A 14,894-nucleotide genomic window follows, 5' to 3' on the forward strand; every position below is an offset into this window, starting at 1 on the left:
CGGCGGGGCTGCCCGGCTTGGCCAAGCGCCCCAAGCTCTCCTCCACGCCTCCCCTGAGCGCCCTGGGACGCCTGGCAGAGGCCGCCGTGGCGGAGAAGCGAGCCATTTCACCCTCCATCAAGGAGCCGTCCGTCATCCCGATCGAAGGTGAGACCTCAGAGCGGAGAGAGGCAAGTGGGGATGCGAGCTTCAGTTTACCTTTCCTTAGAGCCTCAGCCCAGGAGCCTTTCCTGAAGCCTGCACGCTAACGTTTACGTGCTGTCCTTAAGGGTTTCCCTGCTGGATATGGGGCCGAAGTCACAGTTTTGTCTCCTGTTGCAGTTGGGTTGTATTCATCCTCTCTGATAGCTGTTTAATAGCAGCATCTGAAAAACTCCCCGAGGAATTCCTTCAGACTGGATCGTGGTACTTTATTTGGATATTTCTTTAGCAGACTCTGGGTCTAAACACTGCTTGCTCTTTGAAGAAATGGAATGACATTGCATTCTAAGCAATGACACTTCAGCATTCCATTTTCTGGTGTCTGATGCACTTGCAGAGGAGAATGTTAGCACGGACTAACCGAAAAATAATCAAGGGATGTTGTCAGGCGTGAAACAGAACTTTTTATAGCAGTTGGGTAGGGAAAAGCTATGGCAAGGGCCAGAGATAAGCAGGTCTGTGCCTTGCTTTCCTGGTGACTGGTCCTGCCAGCATCTTGGGGCGGGTTATTTTGTGTGAGGGTCGATACTGATGCCCATGTGTTGATGATTGCAGTTGTCCCCACGGTGTTGCTGGATGAAATTGAGGCAGCAGAGGCAGAAGGCAACGATGACCGTATTGAGGGAGTGCTGTGTGGAGCGGTGAAGCAGCTGAAAATGAATAGAGCCAAACCTGATACCACGCTGTACCTGAGCCTCATGTACCTGGCAAAAATCAAACCAAACATATTTGCCACTGAAGGGGTTATTGAGGTGAGGGCTGTGGCGCGTCGGGACTCTTGGGCTTACTGACGTATTGTTGCTGCCAGCTTACAAGCATAGTTGCAGCTCCTTTTAAGCCAGAGTGTAATCTGCATGTCCTTGTAAACGCAGAAGCTTGCTACAGAGCTATAGTAATTTGTATTTCTTTTTCTAAAGCTTTTCTGTATGCTTTTTTGTGAGATGGTTTGATTTTATTTTTTTAATTAATTTTCTCATGGATGGTCTTCCAGGCACTGTGCAGCCTACTCCGAAGAGATGCCTCCATCAATTTCAAAGCCAAAGGAAATAGCCTCGTGTCTGTCTTGGCCTGCAACCTTCTCATGGCAGCTTACGAAGAGGATGAGAACTGGCCAGAGATCTTTGTCAAGGTGATTGAACCAAGGGGGCTTCTGCCAGACTGTGGGTCTGAGAAGGATGCATGTGTTGGGGGCAGGATAGAAGCAGAGGCTTTTTTCATGCTGCAAGGGAAGGGGGTATCCAGTGACCTGTTGCCCAGCATAGGGAATGCAACTGGAGGAGGCAGAAATTGGAGACTGGGTCTATGCTGTATTGACAAGGGATTAAAACTGAGTCCCTGGATTTTTTTTTTAAATGCAAATCTGCACTGGTTGTTGAAATGCTATGGCCTCCTTTGCCTTTTGTTGCCTTATCTTTGCTCTTTTCCGAGATGCCTTTGACAATCTGTGTGGGTGTAAGTGTCACAGAGACAGTCTTACTTTATTGTTTGTCTGTAAGGATTAAACCAGCCCCTTGATTTTAAAAAGCTAAGCTTTCAAAAGACCATCTTGAGTGTAGTTTGTCTTCTCTTCTGCTTTCTTTCCTGTAGGTTTACATTGAGGACTCTCTTGGGGAGCGCATCTGGGTGGACAGCCCTCACTGCAAGACATTTGTAGATAACATCCAAACAGCTTTTAACACAAAGATGCCTCCTAAGAGCATGCTCTTGCATGGGGAAGTTGGACGTAGCGGAGGGGACCTTAGTGCTGGTAAGAAGGAACAAAGGGGTAGGGAGAGGAGCCTGGTGAGACTAGTTTGTTACTGGATGGAGTCACATAGACCAGACTTTGAGTTCCAGGCATTGCTTTGCCTCTCTCTGGGGCTCTTTCACTTCTAGGGGATGTCTGAGGGCAGGCAGGGAAGAGGGGTTGGAGAATGTGCCTGTATGTGATACAGTGTGAGGAAGTGACTAGTTGTGGCCTCCTTCAGTGTTGCTGAAGGGGATCCTTGAGAGAAGCTGACCACATAAGAGCATGAGTGAGTGGTCTCTAGAAAGAGGAGTGGTCTCCTGAAGCGTGCTGTGTGCTGGTCTCTCTTAGGGAGTAGCCCACACCCTTCCATGACAGAGGAGGAAGACAGCCAGAGTGAGCTGCTGATTGCGGAAGAGAAAATGAGCCCGGAGCAGGAGGGACAGCTCATGCCCAGGTATGGTGGCTCTTCCTCTCCTAACATAGCCATGTAGCAGATCTGTCTGTGCTCACCCATTCCTGCAGTGCTGTGTCAGGGAGGTCCCTCTCTGCACTAGCTGTCCCATGGCACTCACCAGAGGGTGTTGAGCATCAGTTAAAACTGGTTCCAGGTGAAAAGATTTTTTTTTGTGTATAATGCATACCACAAGCAAGAAAGGATGCTGGTCTCTGAACGCAGCAAAGTGACCAGGTTGGCTTGTGTGGAAGGGAATAAAATGCAGTTTGTGTGGCCCAGGTATGAAGACCTTGCAGAGAGTGTAGAGGAGTATGTCCTGGACATGCTGCGGGACCAACTCAACCGACGCCAGCCAATGGACAATGTCTCCAGAAACCTCCTGCGACTGCTGACGGCAACCTGTGGCTACAAAGAGGTGCGGCAGATGGCTGTGCAGAGGCTGGAGATGTGGCTGCAGAATCCAAAGGTAAGGATGGGAGCTGTTGAAGCACGACTCTTCCAAACTTGATCTGAAATCCAGCCAGGAGGGCCGTGTACTGTGTGCCAGTTATGTTTCTGACCTGTGATGGCAGATGGCTGTAGCCTTTCTGCTCTTCCCCTGCAGTTGACCAAGCCAGCTCAGGACTTGCTGATGTCAGTCTGTATGAACTGCCACACCCACACCTCGGAGGACATGGAAGTGATCTCCAACCTGATCAAAATTCGTCTCAAGCCAAAAGTTCTTCTCAACCACTACATGTTATGTGTCAGGTGAGTGAGTGATGGGGTCTGTGACAGGAAGAGGAAGCACTTGGGAAGATGTGCCCAAGGTCTTGGTGGTCTCAGTATCTCTGCAGAGTGGTTTTAAATACCAGCTTGGGCCACGGGGTGGTCTGTGTAACATATCCAGGCCAATGAAATTCATTTAAGTCTTTCAGTAATCCTTTGGGATTGACGGGTGTACGTGCTGCTCCATCCTCTTCACTTTTGTATGTTAAATACTTCAAAGAGACAGCGGGTCCAGCTGCAGTGAAACGTCAGCTCTGATACCTCTGGTCTTCCCTTGCAGAGAGCTGCTGAATGCACACAGGGATAACCTGGGCACCACAATTAAGTTTGTGATTTTCAATGAACTGTCAAATGCAAGAAATCCCAACAACATGCAGATCCTGTACACTGTGCTTCAGCACAGCTCCGAGCAAGCTCCCAAGGTAGGTGTAGCGTCTTGCCTGACTGCCAGTGATCCTAGACCCCTGCCTGAAAGATTTAGCTGAATTGAGGCTCAAATGAAATCTGTCCACAGACAACTGTGTGATTGGTATTGTACTGGTTTGAAATTATATTATCACACCTGTTAGGAATAAATGTGCATGAGCTCGTGAGAGAAATGGTGTTGTACCTGCCCGGAGGTCTGAAGGATAGGCATACCACCGGCATGGTTTTCTTGTGTCTTCTAATTTTGTGGCTGCAGATCCATTACAGTGCACTGAAATCTTTCTCTTTCTGTGTGGCTTCAGTACCTAGCAATGGTGTTCCAGGATCTTTTGACTACTAAGGATGACTACCTGCGGGCTTCACGGGCTCTGCTACGGGAGATCATAAAACAGACTAAACATGAGATCAATTTCCAGGCCTTCTGTCTGGGTCTTATGCAGGAACGGAAGGAGGCCCAGTATGCAGAAATGGAATTCAAGGTACCACTTTCTTTGCCCTTGTGCTGCTGGAGGAACCAGTGGTGTACTGGGCTCTTCTGTATCTGTTTTTCTGGCTGTTCGTTCTTTTTTGCTCTTTGTCATCTGAATGAGTCAGTATTTGTGTCTCATGTTTCACAGCAATGCTCCCACATCCCACTTCCAAACATCTGTGATGGTTGGTTTTGATGACAAAACACTTTTCCAGAAGACAGCTTTTGGTATTGCTGATGCAACTTTTGTTTTTGTTAAGGAGCGATTTGTCATCCACATAACTGATCTGCTGGCTGTCTCCATGATGCTTGGTATCACAGCCCAGGTGAAGGAGGCTGGAATTGCGTGGGACAAAGGAGAGAAAAAGAGTAAGCAGAACAACAGAGCTTGCCTCTGAAGATGGGCAGCTTGGTAGATACCTCCCCTGAGGTTGGGGGAACACTGCATCCTGGGTTAGGGGTGTAAGCCTCCAGTTGGAATAGAGGCACGGGGGTGCTTGCTGTCATCCTGAGACAGAGCTGCGAGATGTGGCATTTGCATGGCTAGGTGCTTCTTGTATCTATGGAAGCAGCAGCTGAGAGGCTGGGGAAAGGGAACTGTGGTAGAGTGGCCTGAGGCCTGGAGCCACCCTCTCCTGCTTGGCTACTGCTGGGGCTCCTGATACATGTGTACCTTGTAACCTGACTTTTTCAGACCTGGAAGTGCTGCGCTCTTTCCAGAACCAAATTGCTGCTATCCAACGAGATGCTGTCTGGTGGCTTCACACAGTCGTTCCATCTATCAGCAAGCTGGCTCCCAAGGACTATGTGCACTGGTAAGAGAGTCAGCTCGGTAATGTGCTGCCCACAACTGGTCCCTTTCCCAACAGGGTATGATACATGAAAAACCAGGCATGTGCCAGGGTTTGGTTAGATTCTTCTCCCCTTATCAGACAGGGAGCATAACAATGTTTTAGCAGGGTTCACTCTGGGACTGTCTCCTTCCCAGGAAATCCTGCAGATGCATCCTTTTACCAGAAATACTTAATGGAAAATATTTCTGATTTGTATTATTTGGGTCCACCCAGCAGGGTAATTTCCAGTTACCTGGCCAAGCGTGACCCCTGTGCACCCCTTGTTCCTTAGTCTGACATCCTTGTTCAGGCTGTATGGGTTGAGGGCTCCCTGGATAGTGCTGTCCTCTCTGCTGGCTTCTGGAGGCCAGGTTGTATCGTGGAGTCTGGCTTAAGGCACTACTGAGGCAGGACAAGCCAGAATTAATAGTACTGAGGTGTGTTCACTGGTAGCGTAAACGCTTGTTACTTTTGCTAGACTGGCTTATCTCAGGAGGCTCCTTCATGAGTAGGATGGGACACATCAGCAGGAGTCTGGGGAGACTGGGCTGTTGCATGTGTTCTTGAGCCTCACACAGGCGGTATTTACTGTCCTCTTCTTCATCTCCGCAGCCTCCACAAGGTGCTCTTCACAGAACAGCCAGAAACCTACTACAAGTGGGACAACTGGCCCCCTGAGAGTGACCGCAAGTGAGTGTGTGCCCCCCCCTGTAGCTGGGGGCAGGCGTGGAGCTGCAGTAGCTGGCGGCAGAGGAATGGGTGTTTGCCGGTGTTCCTTATATAGCTCGGTATTGGTAAAGGCTTGGAACTATGCTTGGATATTCTTCATCCGTTACATTGCCTTAGAACTGATGGGTGTTGCTCCATTCTCCATCTGTTCCTCTTTCTCCTTCATTCCTGTTCTCTGTGCCAAGCTGTTCTGTGTCTTGATGCTGTAAGAAGGGCAGCGCTGCACTGTGTGGGTTACTGGGGTAATGTTGGGGAGCTTGAGCAAGTGTAGAGGTACAAAGCAATGCAAGCAATATTCCATAAAACAATTTATTTCAGGTGGTTGCATCTGGAGACCAAGGAAGAGGGTGTAAACTAAGCTGTGATTAGTAAATTAAGCTGTGATTTATCTTCTGCTCGGATGAGTTCTGGGGACTGTGGAGGGTTTCAGGAACCCTCATGCTGCTGTCCAAAGAAGGGTGATTGATGTCTAATGTCTCATGCAGCTTCTTCCTTCGCCTCTGCTCCGAGGTGCCCATCCTTGAAGACACATTGATGCGTATCCTTGTGATCGGTTTGTCGCGGGACCTTCCTCTTGGGCCTGCGGACGCCATGGAGCTTGCTGACCACTTGGTGAAGCGGGCTGCAGCAGTGCAAGCGGACGGTAAGACTGCACAAAGCTCCCGCCAGCAAAGTGGTTCCTTCTGCCTACGTGTCCTCTTGCTGCCACCCAAGGCTCAGGTGGCTCCTGCCATGCAGGAAAGAGCCTTTGCATCACTTAAAGCAGGTTTTGGTCTCAAAGGCTGAGCGTTTGGCTAAAAGTCAGACACACATTGCTGTTGCTTTCTCACCAGAGAAGCTTTTTATTTTCTCATACTGTTGCTCACTGTTACCAATTATTTGTCATGGGGTGTTTGTGACCCTATTGGTTGTGTTGGTGATGTGGGACAGCGAGCAGCCGCCCAGAGTTTTGAGTTAGCATTTTTAAACTCAGTTTTGTCCTTTATACAGGCCATAAAATGAATAGAAATTTCTAGGCCATCCAAAAATGGTTGGAACGTATTAACCCACGTATTGTATGCTCCTCAATTCCATTGTTCAAACACCATTACAGAATAGCAGTTACAAAACCAGCCTTAACTCCTACCCCTTTTTTGCATTCATTCAACATTTGCCCCAAATACCTGCATTCTTGAAGACTATATCCATTCAGTTGAGCTGTACGTGTTGTGTCAGAGTTGATTCCAAAGCATTTTGGGTGCCTTTAGTGCCGACTGGTTAACAGCAAAGTCTGATCCAGATTTGATCAGTGCAAGTGGAATGAGCTAGACTTTGCTGTTCCTGTCAAAACATGTCCAGCCTCTCCGCATAGGGTTTTAAATGCTGCACAGTTTCAGATACTGGGAGACGGGGAGTGAAGTTGGAGTGAGTCTGAAAACTTGTAACAGAGTTGAAATGCATTTTGAGTTCATCTGAGTCCCAGAAGTTCCAAGCAGATTCACTGCTTACCTGAAGGAGTGTATTTGAGTTCTGAAAATGATACTGGTATCACATTGGATGCATTTCAGAAAAAAACCTGCCCTTCTGAAGAATTTAAACCAAATTGCAGCTGAAAAAGCTCAATAACCCTATATATTGACTTGTAGGTTTTTAAGTATTGCTGCTGCTTGTGGTGTTGGGGTTTTTTTTGTTGCTGTAATAACGTAAGAACAAGCACACAATAACAGTTGCTTGAAGTAAAAGTTTTGTTATACCATGATGCTTTCCTTGAAGGACTCAGCCAGGTGGACAGGTCAATAACTTGCTTAGTCTTTTCTTCTCCTCCTCCAGATGTTGAAGTCCTGAGGGTAGAAAGAATCCAGCTGATCGATGCGGTCTTAAATCTGTGCACTTATCACCATCCAGAGAATATCCAGCTGCCCCCAGGGTAAGGCTTATCACACAGGCAATCTTCTCGTGATCTAGCTCATTCTCACCTTGTGACTAACAAGACTGGCTCACAGATTTTAAGATGCTTTTCCCTGTTACAATGTCTAATAACCAAATCATGAGGGAACCTTTTCAGTGTCATGTTCAGGTGGGAATTCTTCCAGGGCAAGTAAGGCCGGAGTCATGGAATGGACTTTCCTCTGCAAGCACTCTGACCTTTCTGCTCTTGGAGTTTTCTTCTGAACCCTGCTGTGCTTTTGGAGAGAGAATTCTTATTTTGAAAGGCACTGAACCGATGTGGCTGGATCTAAAATAAACAGTGTGGGATTAAGGAGAAAAGGAGTCTTGAGAGGGGCTTAAGAAACCAAATCCAACCACTTACATCTCTTGATGGCTTTTGCAGGTACCAGCCCCCAAATCTAGCTATTTCGACCCTGTACTGGAAGGCCTGGCCTCTCCTGCTTGTAGTGGCTGCATTCAATCCTGAAAATATTGGTGAGTGTGGATGTTTCTCAAGATACTAGTTCTGCTGCCAAGGTGCTGTTGTCTTGAGGTCTGGCTGCCTGTGTTCAAGGGGTGTGCTGGGCTGGCGAGGTAACGGCAGTTAACCAACTGCGTATTCCCTGTGTGTGCAAAAATACACAGCGTGGGGGTTTGGACCGGTATGTGGCTGGAATCACGCTGTCTGTGCTCTGAAGTGTGGTGAGCTGTTCCATGTGAGTTTGTGGTGTGTCTCCCCGCATTGCAGTGTGTTAGAATGTATATAAAAAACCTCACTTTTTTTCCTTGCATCCCTGATTTCTCTGTTGCAGGTCTGGCTGCGTGGGAGGAGTACCCCTCTCTAAAGATGCTCATGGAAATGGTCATGACCAAGTTAGTATGCTTAAATCCCTACGTAAATCAAATAGACATATTTCTGACGGAAGTTTCTGCCAGCTGGCTCCTTCCTTTTCAGTGGGACTGGTGTAAAACAAGCTGGCTGGCAGCAATACTGCAGTTGGAGTGGGAAAGGTGCCTTCCCCCAACAGAAACATAAGCAAGGGAATAAAGCTGAGAAAGGGAGGGATAACTGATGTGCCTTGCTGGAAAGGTCTCAGTTGCCCTGGCCCTGCTGGGAAGCTGCCCAGTTTTTCCTGTGTTACCTATTGGGGCTGAGGTCCTGGGGGCTTCCTGACTCTGTGGCTCATGAGTTTTGAATAGGCCAAGGTAACCATTTTCTTTTTAACTTACTTTCTCAGTAATTATTCCTATCCTCAATGTACCTTGAGGTCTCAGTCGCCCTGGCCCTGCTTGGAAGCTGCCCGGTTTTTCCTGTGTTGCCTAATGGGGCTGAGGTCCTGGGGACTTTCTGACTGTGGCTCATGAGTTTTGAATAGGCCAAGGTAACCATTTTCTTTTTAACTTACTTTCTCAGTAATTATTCCTATCCTCAATGTACCTTGACGGATGAGGAGACACGCACGGAGATGATTAATCGTGAACTTCAAATCTCCCAGAGAGAAAAACAGGAGATTCTTGCATTTGAGGGTCATCTGGCTGCTGCATCCACAAAACAAACAATTACAGAGAGCAGCAGCCTCTTGCTGTCCCAGCTGACAAGTCTGGACCCTCAGTAAGTAGCCTTCTGCAGTCTAGTACCATCGTGAAATCCCAGTTAACGCTTGTCATGAAACCCTATTGCTCACAGGGCAAGAAGAGCCCTGAGATTTGGTAGCCCATGGGCTGTGTCACGTTTGGTCCTTGTCCTTCTGTTGCCACCTGCATGTGGCCCTCATGCACTACTGAACTGTCTGATCCTCATCACCAGAGTGAAAGTATGTCTGCTGGTGGGTAACTTCTTGTTTCTCTGGCAGGGGTCCCCCACGCAGACCTCCACCGCACGTCCTGGAGCAGGTAAAGAGCCTGAACCAGTCTCTTCGCTTGGGCCACCTCCTGTGTCGCAGTCGTCATCCTGACTTTCTTCTCAACATCATTCAAAGACAGGTGAGCTTGCTGATGTTGGGATCTGATCCCTTGTCAGAAACTTGGAGAGTGAGGGGCAGAAGGAGGCGAAGTAAGATGCAGGAGAAGGAAGGTGGCTTACTGATCAGGAATTAAATGATCAGTGCACTGCATCTATGTTCTGCAGATACTGCATTGTTATTCTGCTGCTTCCTAGGCCTCATCGCAGTCAATGCCGTGGCTGGCAGATCTGGTTCAGTCCAGTGAGGGCTCCTTGGATGTCCTACCCGTGCAGTGCCTTTGTGAGTTCCTGCTGCATGATGCTGCTGATGAGTCGACCTCCGGTGAAGAAGAGGAGGAGGGTGAGAGTAAAGAGCAGCGTGCCAAGAAGCGCCAGGTGAGTAGTCTCCTGGGAGTCAGTTCTGTTGTGTACTTTCTGTGCATCCTGGATTTGATTTCATTGGAAAGGCCAACTTCTTCCCTCCACAGAGACAACAGAAACAAAGGCAGTTGCTTGGACGGTTGCAAGACCTGCTGTTGGGTCCCAAAGCAGATGAACAGACAACCTGCGAGGTGCTTGACTATTTCCTACGACGTCTGAGTTCCTCCCAGGTGGCCTCACGGGTCTTGGCCATGAAGGTGAGCAAAATGAAAATCTTGATTGGGGTTTGTCAGAAGCTGAGGGCAGAGTCCTAGATCCTCCTGAGTCCAGAGCCAATGCAGTGAAGTTGTTTCATGCCATCCTTCTTCAGTAAATTGTCTCAGTCTCCAAAGCCCATCAGAGGCAGTGGTGAGCAACGTGAACATCTTCTTGACTGGGGTTTGTCAGAAGCTGAGGGCAGAGTCCTAGATCCCCCTGAGTCCAGAGCCAGTGCAGTAAAGTTGTTTCATGTCATCAGTCTTCAGTAAATTGTCTCAGTCTCCAAAGCCCATCAGAGGCACTTCTGCTCCCTGCTGCTCAGAAGCCTTCTCTGTTCAGCAGCCAAGTGGTGCTTTTCTTAAGATAGATCTAGATTTTGCTGTTTCCTGCAAAGTTCAGGTGTAGACTCAGCAGATTGTGTGCTACTTGGAGTAACTGGCAGCAGTTGTTGTCTGTGGGGAATGTAAATGAGTGAGTGGCTGATGCTGTAGAGCACAGTCAAGGCAAGCAGAATTTCAGAGAGCGCAAAAAGATTACGCTTACAGAAGACTGAAACAGCGTAGCTGTCAAGCAAGCACGTTCTATGACATGAAACCTGTTGTGTGCTGCATTTGCGTCGTTCCATGATGTTTGAGGCTTATTTCTGGTGTATTCACTACTATGGAGCTAGTGGTCCAGCTGTGGCTTCAAATGCAGCAGCAGTGTCCGTGTGACTTCTGCAGGGCTTGTCCTTGGTGCTGTCCGAAGGGGGACTGCGTGATGGAGAGGAGAAAGATCACCCCATGGAAGAAGACTCTGGCGATTCTGAACTGCTGCAGGGGTATCAGTGGCTGCTGAGAGACCTCCCCAGGCTGCCGCTGTTTGACAGTGTTAGAGCAACAACAGCTCTTGCTTTGCAACAGGTAGGTGTAGCAGCTGGGAGGGAGAAGTGACCAGCTCATTCTTGGTCTTACTCATGCTAAAACAAATTAAGCAAACTGTGTGTGGGTGCAATATTGACATGTTTATCTGCTTGCTAGAGGATTTTTCTTGTGCAGATGCTTGTTTCCATTAAATCCTGATTTCTCATGAGAGGAATTTTCATTCTAGGCCATCCACATGGAGACAGATCCGCAGACCATCAGTGCTTACCTGGTATACCTCTCCCAGCATGCTCCAGTGGAGGAGCAGGGACAGCACAATGACCTCACTCTGGTGAGAGGCCAGGTTGCAAGGGCAGAGGGATTATGCAGGGGAGACCTGGCATGTCTCGGACTTCGTTAGGCATGTGACTTGCTGTACCAGCACGATGAGGTTCCTGGGAACATGTCTGATAACTGTGTGTTTGTGTTTCTGTGTTGGAGGACATTGTTAGGCATGTGACTTGCTGTACTAGCACGATGAGGTTCCTGGGAGCATGTCCAATAACTGTGTGTTTGTGTTTCTGTGTACGTGTTGGAAGGCAGCCTGTGTCTTTGGTTTCATATCATGAAATGCTGTCAGAGCAATAACTTCCAGTCCAGCAGCCCATCTTGGATGGTATGGGGAAGGCAAGAGTGCATAGTGATTGGAAGGAAATCCTACCACCTGGTAGTGTTTCACAAGTGAGCGGGTGCTAAACCTGCAGTCTTGTGTGTCTGGGAAGAGACTGGGAAGTCAGGGACCTTAGTGGCAGGATATGCACTCTCTTATAACCAAAACTGGATTTATGATTTTTTTAAAGATTTTGGTAATTATTATTTTTTTGGGCATGGCTTTTACACATTTTTTTTCATTGTTCTACCTGTGGGAGCTTTTTCTTATTGCCTTTGAGTCCATTGAACAGTTGTTCAGTAGTCTTTCCCAACAGTCTTTTGGAGGTTGATTCACGGATCTAGAGGCTCACGTGCTATTTCTGCCTCCATAGATCTGTTCTGATACACGGAGAATGTTAAATGATAAGTCAGTAGATGCATTTCTTCAGAGAAACACAGATTTTTACTAGGTAAATGCTCAGTTTGTAAGGGGATGCATCAGAACGCAGCTGTGCTACAACTGAGGACACCGAGGTATCACGAGATGCATGCAAAGCACTGGTGTTCTCCCTGTTGTGATGGTTCTACTCTTGACTCTATACATTGATCTCCAGAGTGGGCTTCACTGGGCTGATGATGGAATTTGGAGAACGTGATGCAATGAATCAGGAAGAGCTGGCTGTGTTGTTCAGTGAAGACCTCATGGATCTTTTTCCCTTGCAGGATGTAGCCCGACTCATAGTGGAGCGCTCTACCATCATGTCTCACCTCTTCTCCAAGCTCTCATACTGTGCTGAATCAGATGCAGTGCTTGTTGCTCTTCTCTCCATTTTTTCTCGCTACATCAAACGCATGCGCCAGAATAAGGAGGGCGAGGAGGTGTACAGCTGGGTGAGTGCCTCCCTGCCTTTCTTAAGCAGGTAGAAGAAACTGGGCAAGGGAACAAAAGAGAAGCCATTTGTGGGTCACTGAGTCTGTAGAAACCACGTCTGGTTCAGGAATTCCTTGATCTGAAAATAATTGGGGGTTGGCATAATACCAGAGCCATCTGTGTGTACTTAAAAAGCTTTTTTAACTCTTTCTTTAGTATCTTTTGTGGCCATTGTTGGTGGTGTCAGGCTTGGTGAAACTTTGGTATGAACAGATTTGTCCATTCTCATGTTCTTTTCACCTGCATATCTCTGATCTCATTCTTCTTTCTCTCCCCACCTTGGTTCATCCTGGGTTTTTTCTGCCCCTTTCCAGTCAGAGTCCCAGGATCAGGTGTTCCTTCGTTGGACTAGTGGGGAAACAGCCACTATGCACATCCTTGTCGTTCATGCCATGGTTATTCTCCTGACACTAGGGCCACCTCAAGGTTAGTGAAGTTGTGCTCAGATTTATTCAAGGGGTCATGGAGAGTACAGAGGGCCTTTCCTCGATCAGCCATCTCCTAAGGAGTCAGGTTGGTGTTAATCCTTCTACTCACAGACTCGTCCCTTGCAGTATTTGTTTGCAGCTGTAAGATCTATCAGAATATTGCTGCTCAGAGTGAAGGATTTTAGGCTTATTTTTTTGCCTTCTTCAGACAGCAGGAAATAGTAAAATGGTGGTGTGTCCCTCCCTGCTAAACAAGGACTTGGAGACTTACTGGAGTATGAGAACTGGGAACTCAGATTTGTAGTTCACATTGCCGCTTGATAGCGTTTATTCCCAAGTTGTTTCTGACCTTTGAACAGGAAAGTGTTGTGGTGTAATGATTTGTGTAGCGAAGGGTAGGGTGTTCTGGCTGCTTATGAACGTGGGAGATAATTCTGTATCCACTCTTAAGCAGGGGATGGTGATTTTTATACCTTACTGGATATATGGTTCCCGGAGAAAAAGCCCCTTCCTACTGCTTTTCTGGTTGACACCTCAGAGGAGGCTCTGCTGCTCCCCGACTGGCTGAAGCTGCGTATGATCCGCTCTGAGGTCCCGCGTCTTGTGGATGCAGGTGAGCCTGTGGGATATTTGTTGGTGCTTCCTACCCTTCGTGTGCCCAGCCATCCTACTTGGATGCCTTTGGGTGGAGCTGTCGGTCACTGCAGCTGAGCAGGGAGTGGATTTAGAAAGCAGTGTGTGTCTGGATTTGTGATAGTTGGGATCTAAATGTACAATAGCGTCTTTGCTACGTCTCTTAGGGCTGTCAGACATACAGAACTGAGCTGGTTAAGGGCAGGGAATGTTATGGGATGTTCCGGGGTGATTTCCTGCTCAGCTACTATGTGTAGTTCATGTTACAAGGGTTTGAGAATAGCTACAACCTTACTAACCATCAGACCCCCCAGGTTAATCCCCACAGCATTAAGAGCAGAACTCTGTGAAAGCTGAGACTGAAGAGGAGGTCGGTGCCTTTGGTAGAGTTCCTTACTGCAGTGTGGAAGGCAGTTCCTCCCACTCTGACCCAAGTGCTGAATCTTGCTGGCTTTTATAGGCAGCGACTGTTACTTTTGAAATAAGGGAGAAAATCCGTATGACTTTGTGTATTTTAAAGGAATTGGGGACTTTGAATTAGATCCCATCTTTGTTACAACAGTTCAGATTGAATTAAGCTACACAGCCACCAGACAACAGGCACAGCACTGCTTCCATAGGATGTGGTGTGCTTGGAGCGTGGAGAGCAGTGTCTGAAGGATGTAAGCTATACCTGTAGTTACTTTTGTCCTAGCATGGCTCATCAGTACTCTTTTTCTTCTTGGTATTCAGTGCTTTTGTGCCTTTCTTACTAATTAAATGACAGCTCTTTATAGCCAGTGATTGAATTATTCAATAATTCCTGCCTGCAGCCATCAACAAGATAGGGTGGAAGTTATTTTTTAATATGAATGATTTGATTCCTGAGGTTTTGATTGAATTAAACAGAAGATCAAATTAGCCAGTGAGTGAATTAACTGGAAGATGCAATAAGGCGGCAGTGATTTGCAGAGCAAAAACATAGTAGGCATCTGTCAGACTTCTGGCTTTAGGCTCTCTGCAGCCCTGTCATTAACATGTCACTGTCGGTCCAGCCAACTGCACAAAGATCAGGTAATAAGGATGACCTCAGTGAGCAGTTCGGAAGTCTGAGGACTCGGTGTTTGTGTATTTCAGCCCTGCAGGACCTGGAGCCACAGCAGCTGCTTCTCTTCGTTCAGTCCTTTGGAATCCCAGTTTCGAGCATGAGCAAACTTCTGCAGTACCTGGATCAGGCAGTATCTCACGACCCACAGACGCTGGAACAGAACATCATGGACAAGAGTAAGAGCCTCATATGAGTCTGACTAGGCACTTTCCTTTCTTGAACAG

At 47.7% G+C, this 14,894-nt stretch overlaps 1 protein-coding gene across 1 annotated transcript in view; it reads left to right on the forward strand.

The window, feature by feature from the left end:
• Positions 1-5: 5 nt before the first annotated feature.
• Positions 6-14,894, forward strand: part of INTS1 (integrator complex subunit 1) — a gene marked incomplete at its 5' end in the record, with an annotated part of 28,240 nt that continues 13,351 nt past the window's right edge. Inside the window, 26 exons of the mRNA XM_010157425.1 lie at positions 6-147; positions 757-953; positions 1,193-1,330; positions 1,789-1,948; positions 2,279-2,384; positions 2,664-2,850; positions 2,989-3,134; positions 3,433-3,574; positions 3,881-4,057; positions 4,308-4,416; positions 4,742-4,862; positions 5,493-5,570; positions 6,095-6,252; positions 7,419-7,515; positions 7,921-8,012; positions 8,330-8,390; positions 8,932-9,129; positions 9,371-9,500; positions 9,676-9,855; positions 9,948-10,097; positions 10,821-11,000; positions 11,188-11,292; positions 12,315-12,482; positions 12,837-12,948; positions 13,402-13,563; positions 14,700-14,846. Of these exons, the coding sequence (XP_010155727.1) occupies positions 6-147; positions 757-953; positions 1,193-1,330; positions 1,789-1,948; positions 2,279-2,384; positions 2,664-2,850; positions 2,989-3,134; positions 3,433-3,574; positions 3,881-4,057; positions 4,308-4,416; positions 4,742-4,862; positions 5,493-5,570; positions 6,095-6,252; positions 7,419-7,515; positions 7,921-8,012; positions 8,330-8,390; positions 8,932-9,129; positions 9,371-9,500; positions 9,676-9,855; positions 9,948-10,097; positions 10,821-11,000; positions 11,188-11,292; positions 12,315-12,482; positions 12,837-12,948; positions 13,402-13,563; positions 14,700-14,846 (3,643 nt within the window). The remainder of the gene's footprint in view (positions 148-756; positions 954-1,192; positions 1,331-1,788; positions 1,949-2,278; positions 2,385-2,663; positions 2,851-2,988; positions 3,135-3,432; positions 3,575-3,880; positions 4,058-4,307; positions 4,417-4,741; positions 4,863-5,492; positions 5,571-6,094; positions 6,253-7,418; positions 7,516-7,920; positions 8,013-8,329; positions 8,391-8,931; positions 9,130-9,370; positions 9,501-9,675; positions 9,856-9,947; positions 10,098-10,820; positions 11,001-11,187; positions 11,293-12,314; positions 12,483-12,836; positions 12,949-13,401; positions 13,564-14,699; positions 14,847-14,894) is intronic.

This window comes from Eurypyga helias, unplaced genomic scaffold (genome assembly GCF_000690775.1).
Source record: "Eurypyga helias isolate BGI_N326 unplaced genomic scaffold, ASM69077v1 scaffold15420, whole genome shotgun sequence".
Taxonomy (NCBI): Eukaryota; Metazoa; Chordata; class Aves; order Eurypygiformes; family Eurypygidae; genus Eurypyga; species Eurypyga helias.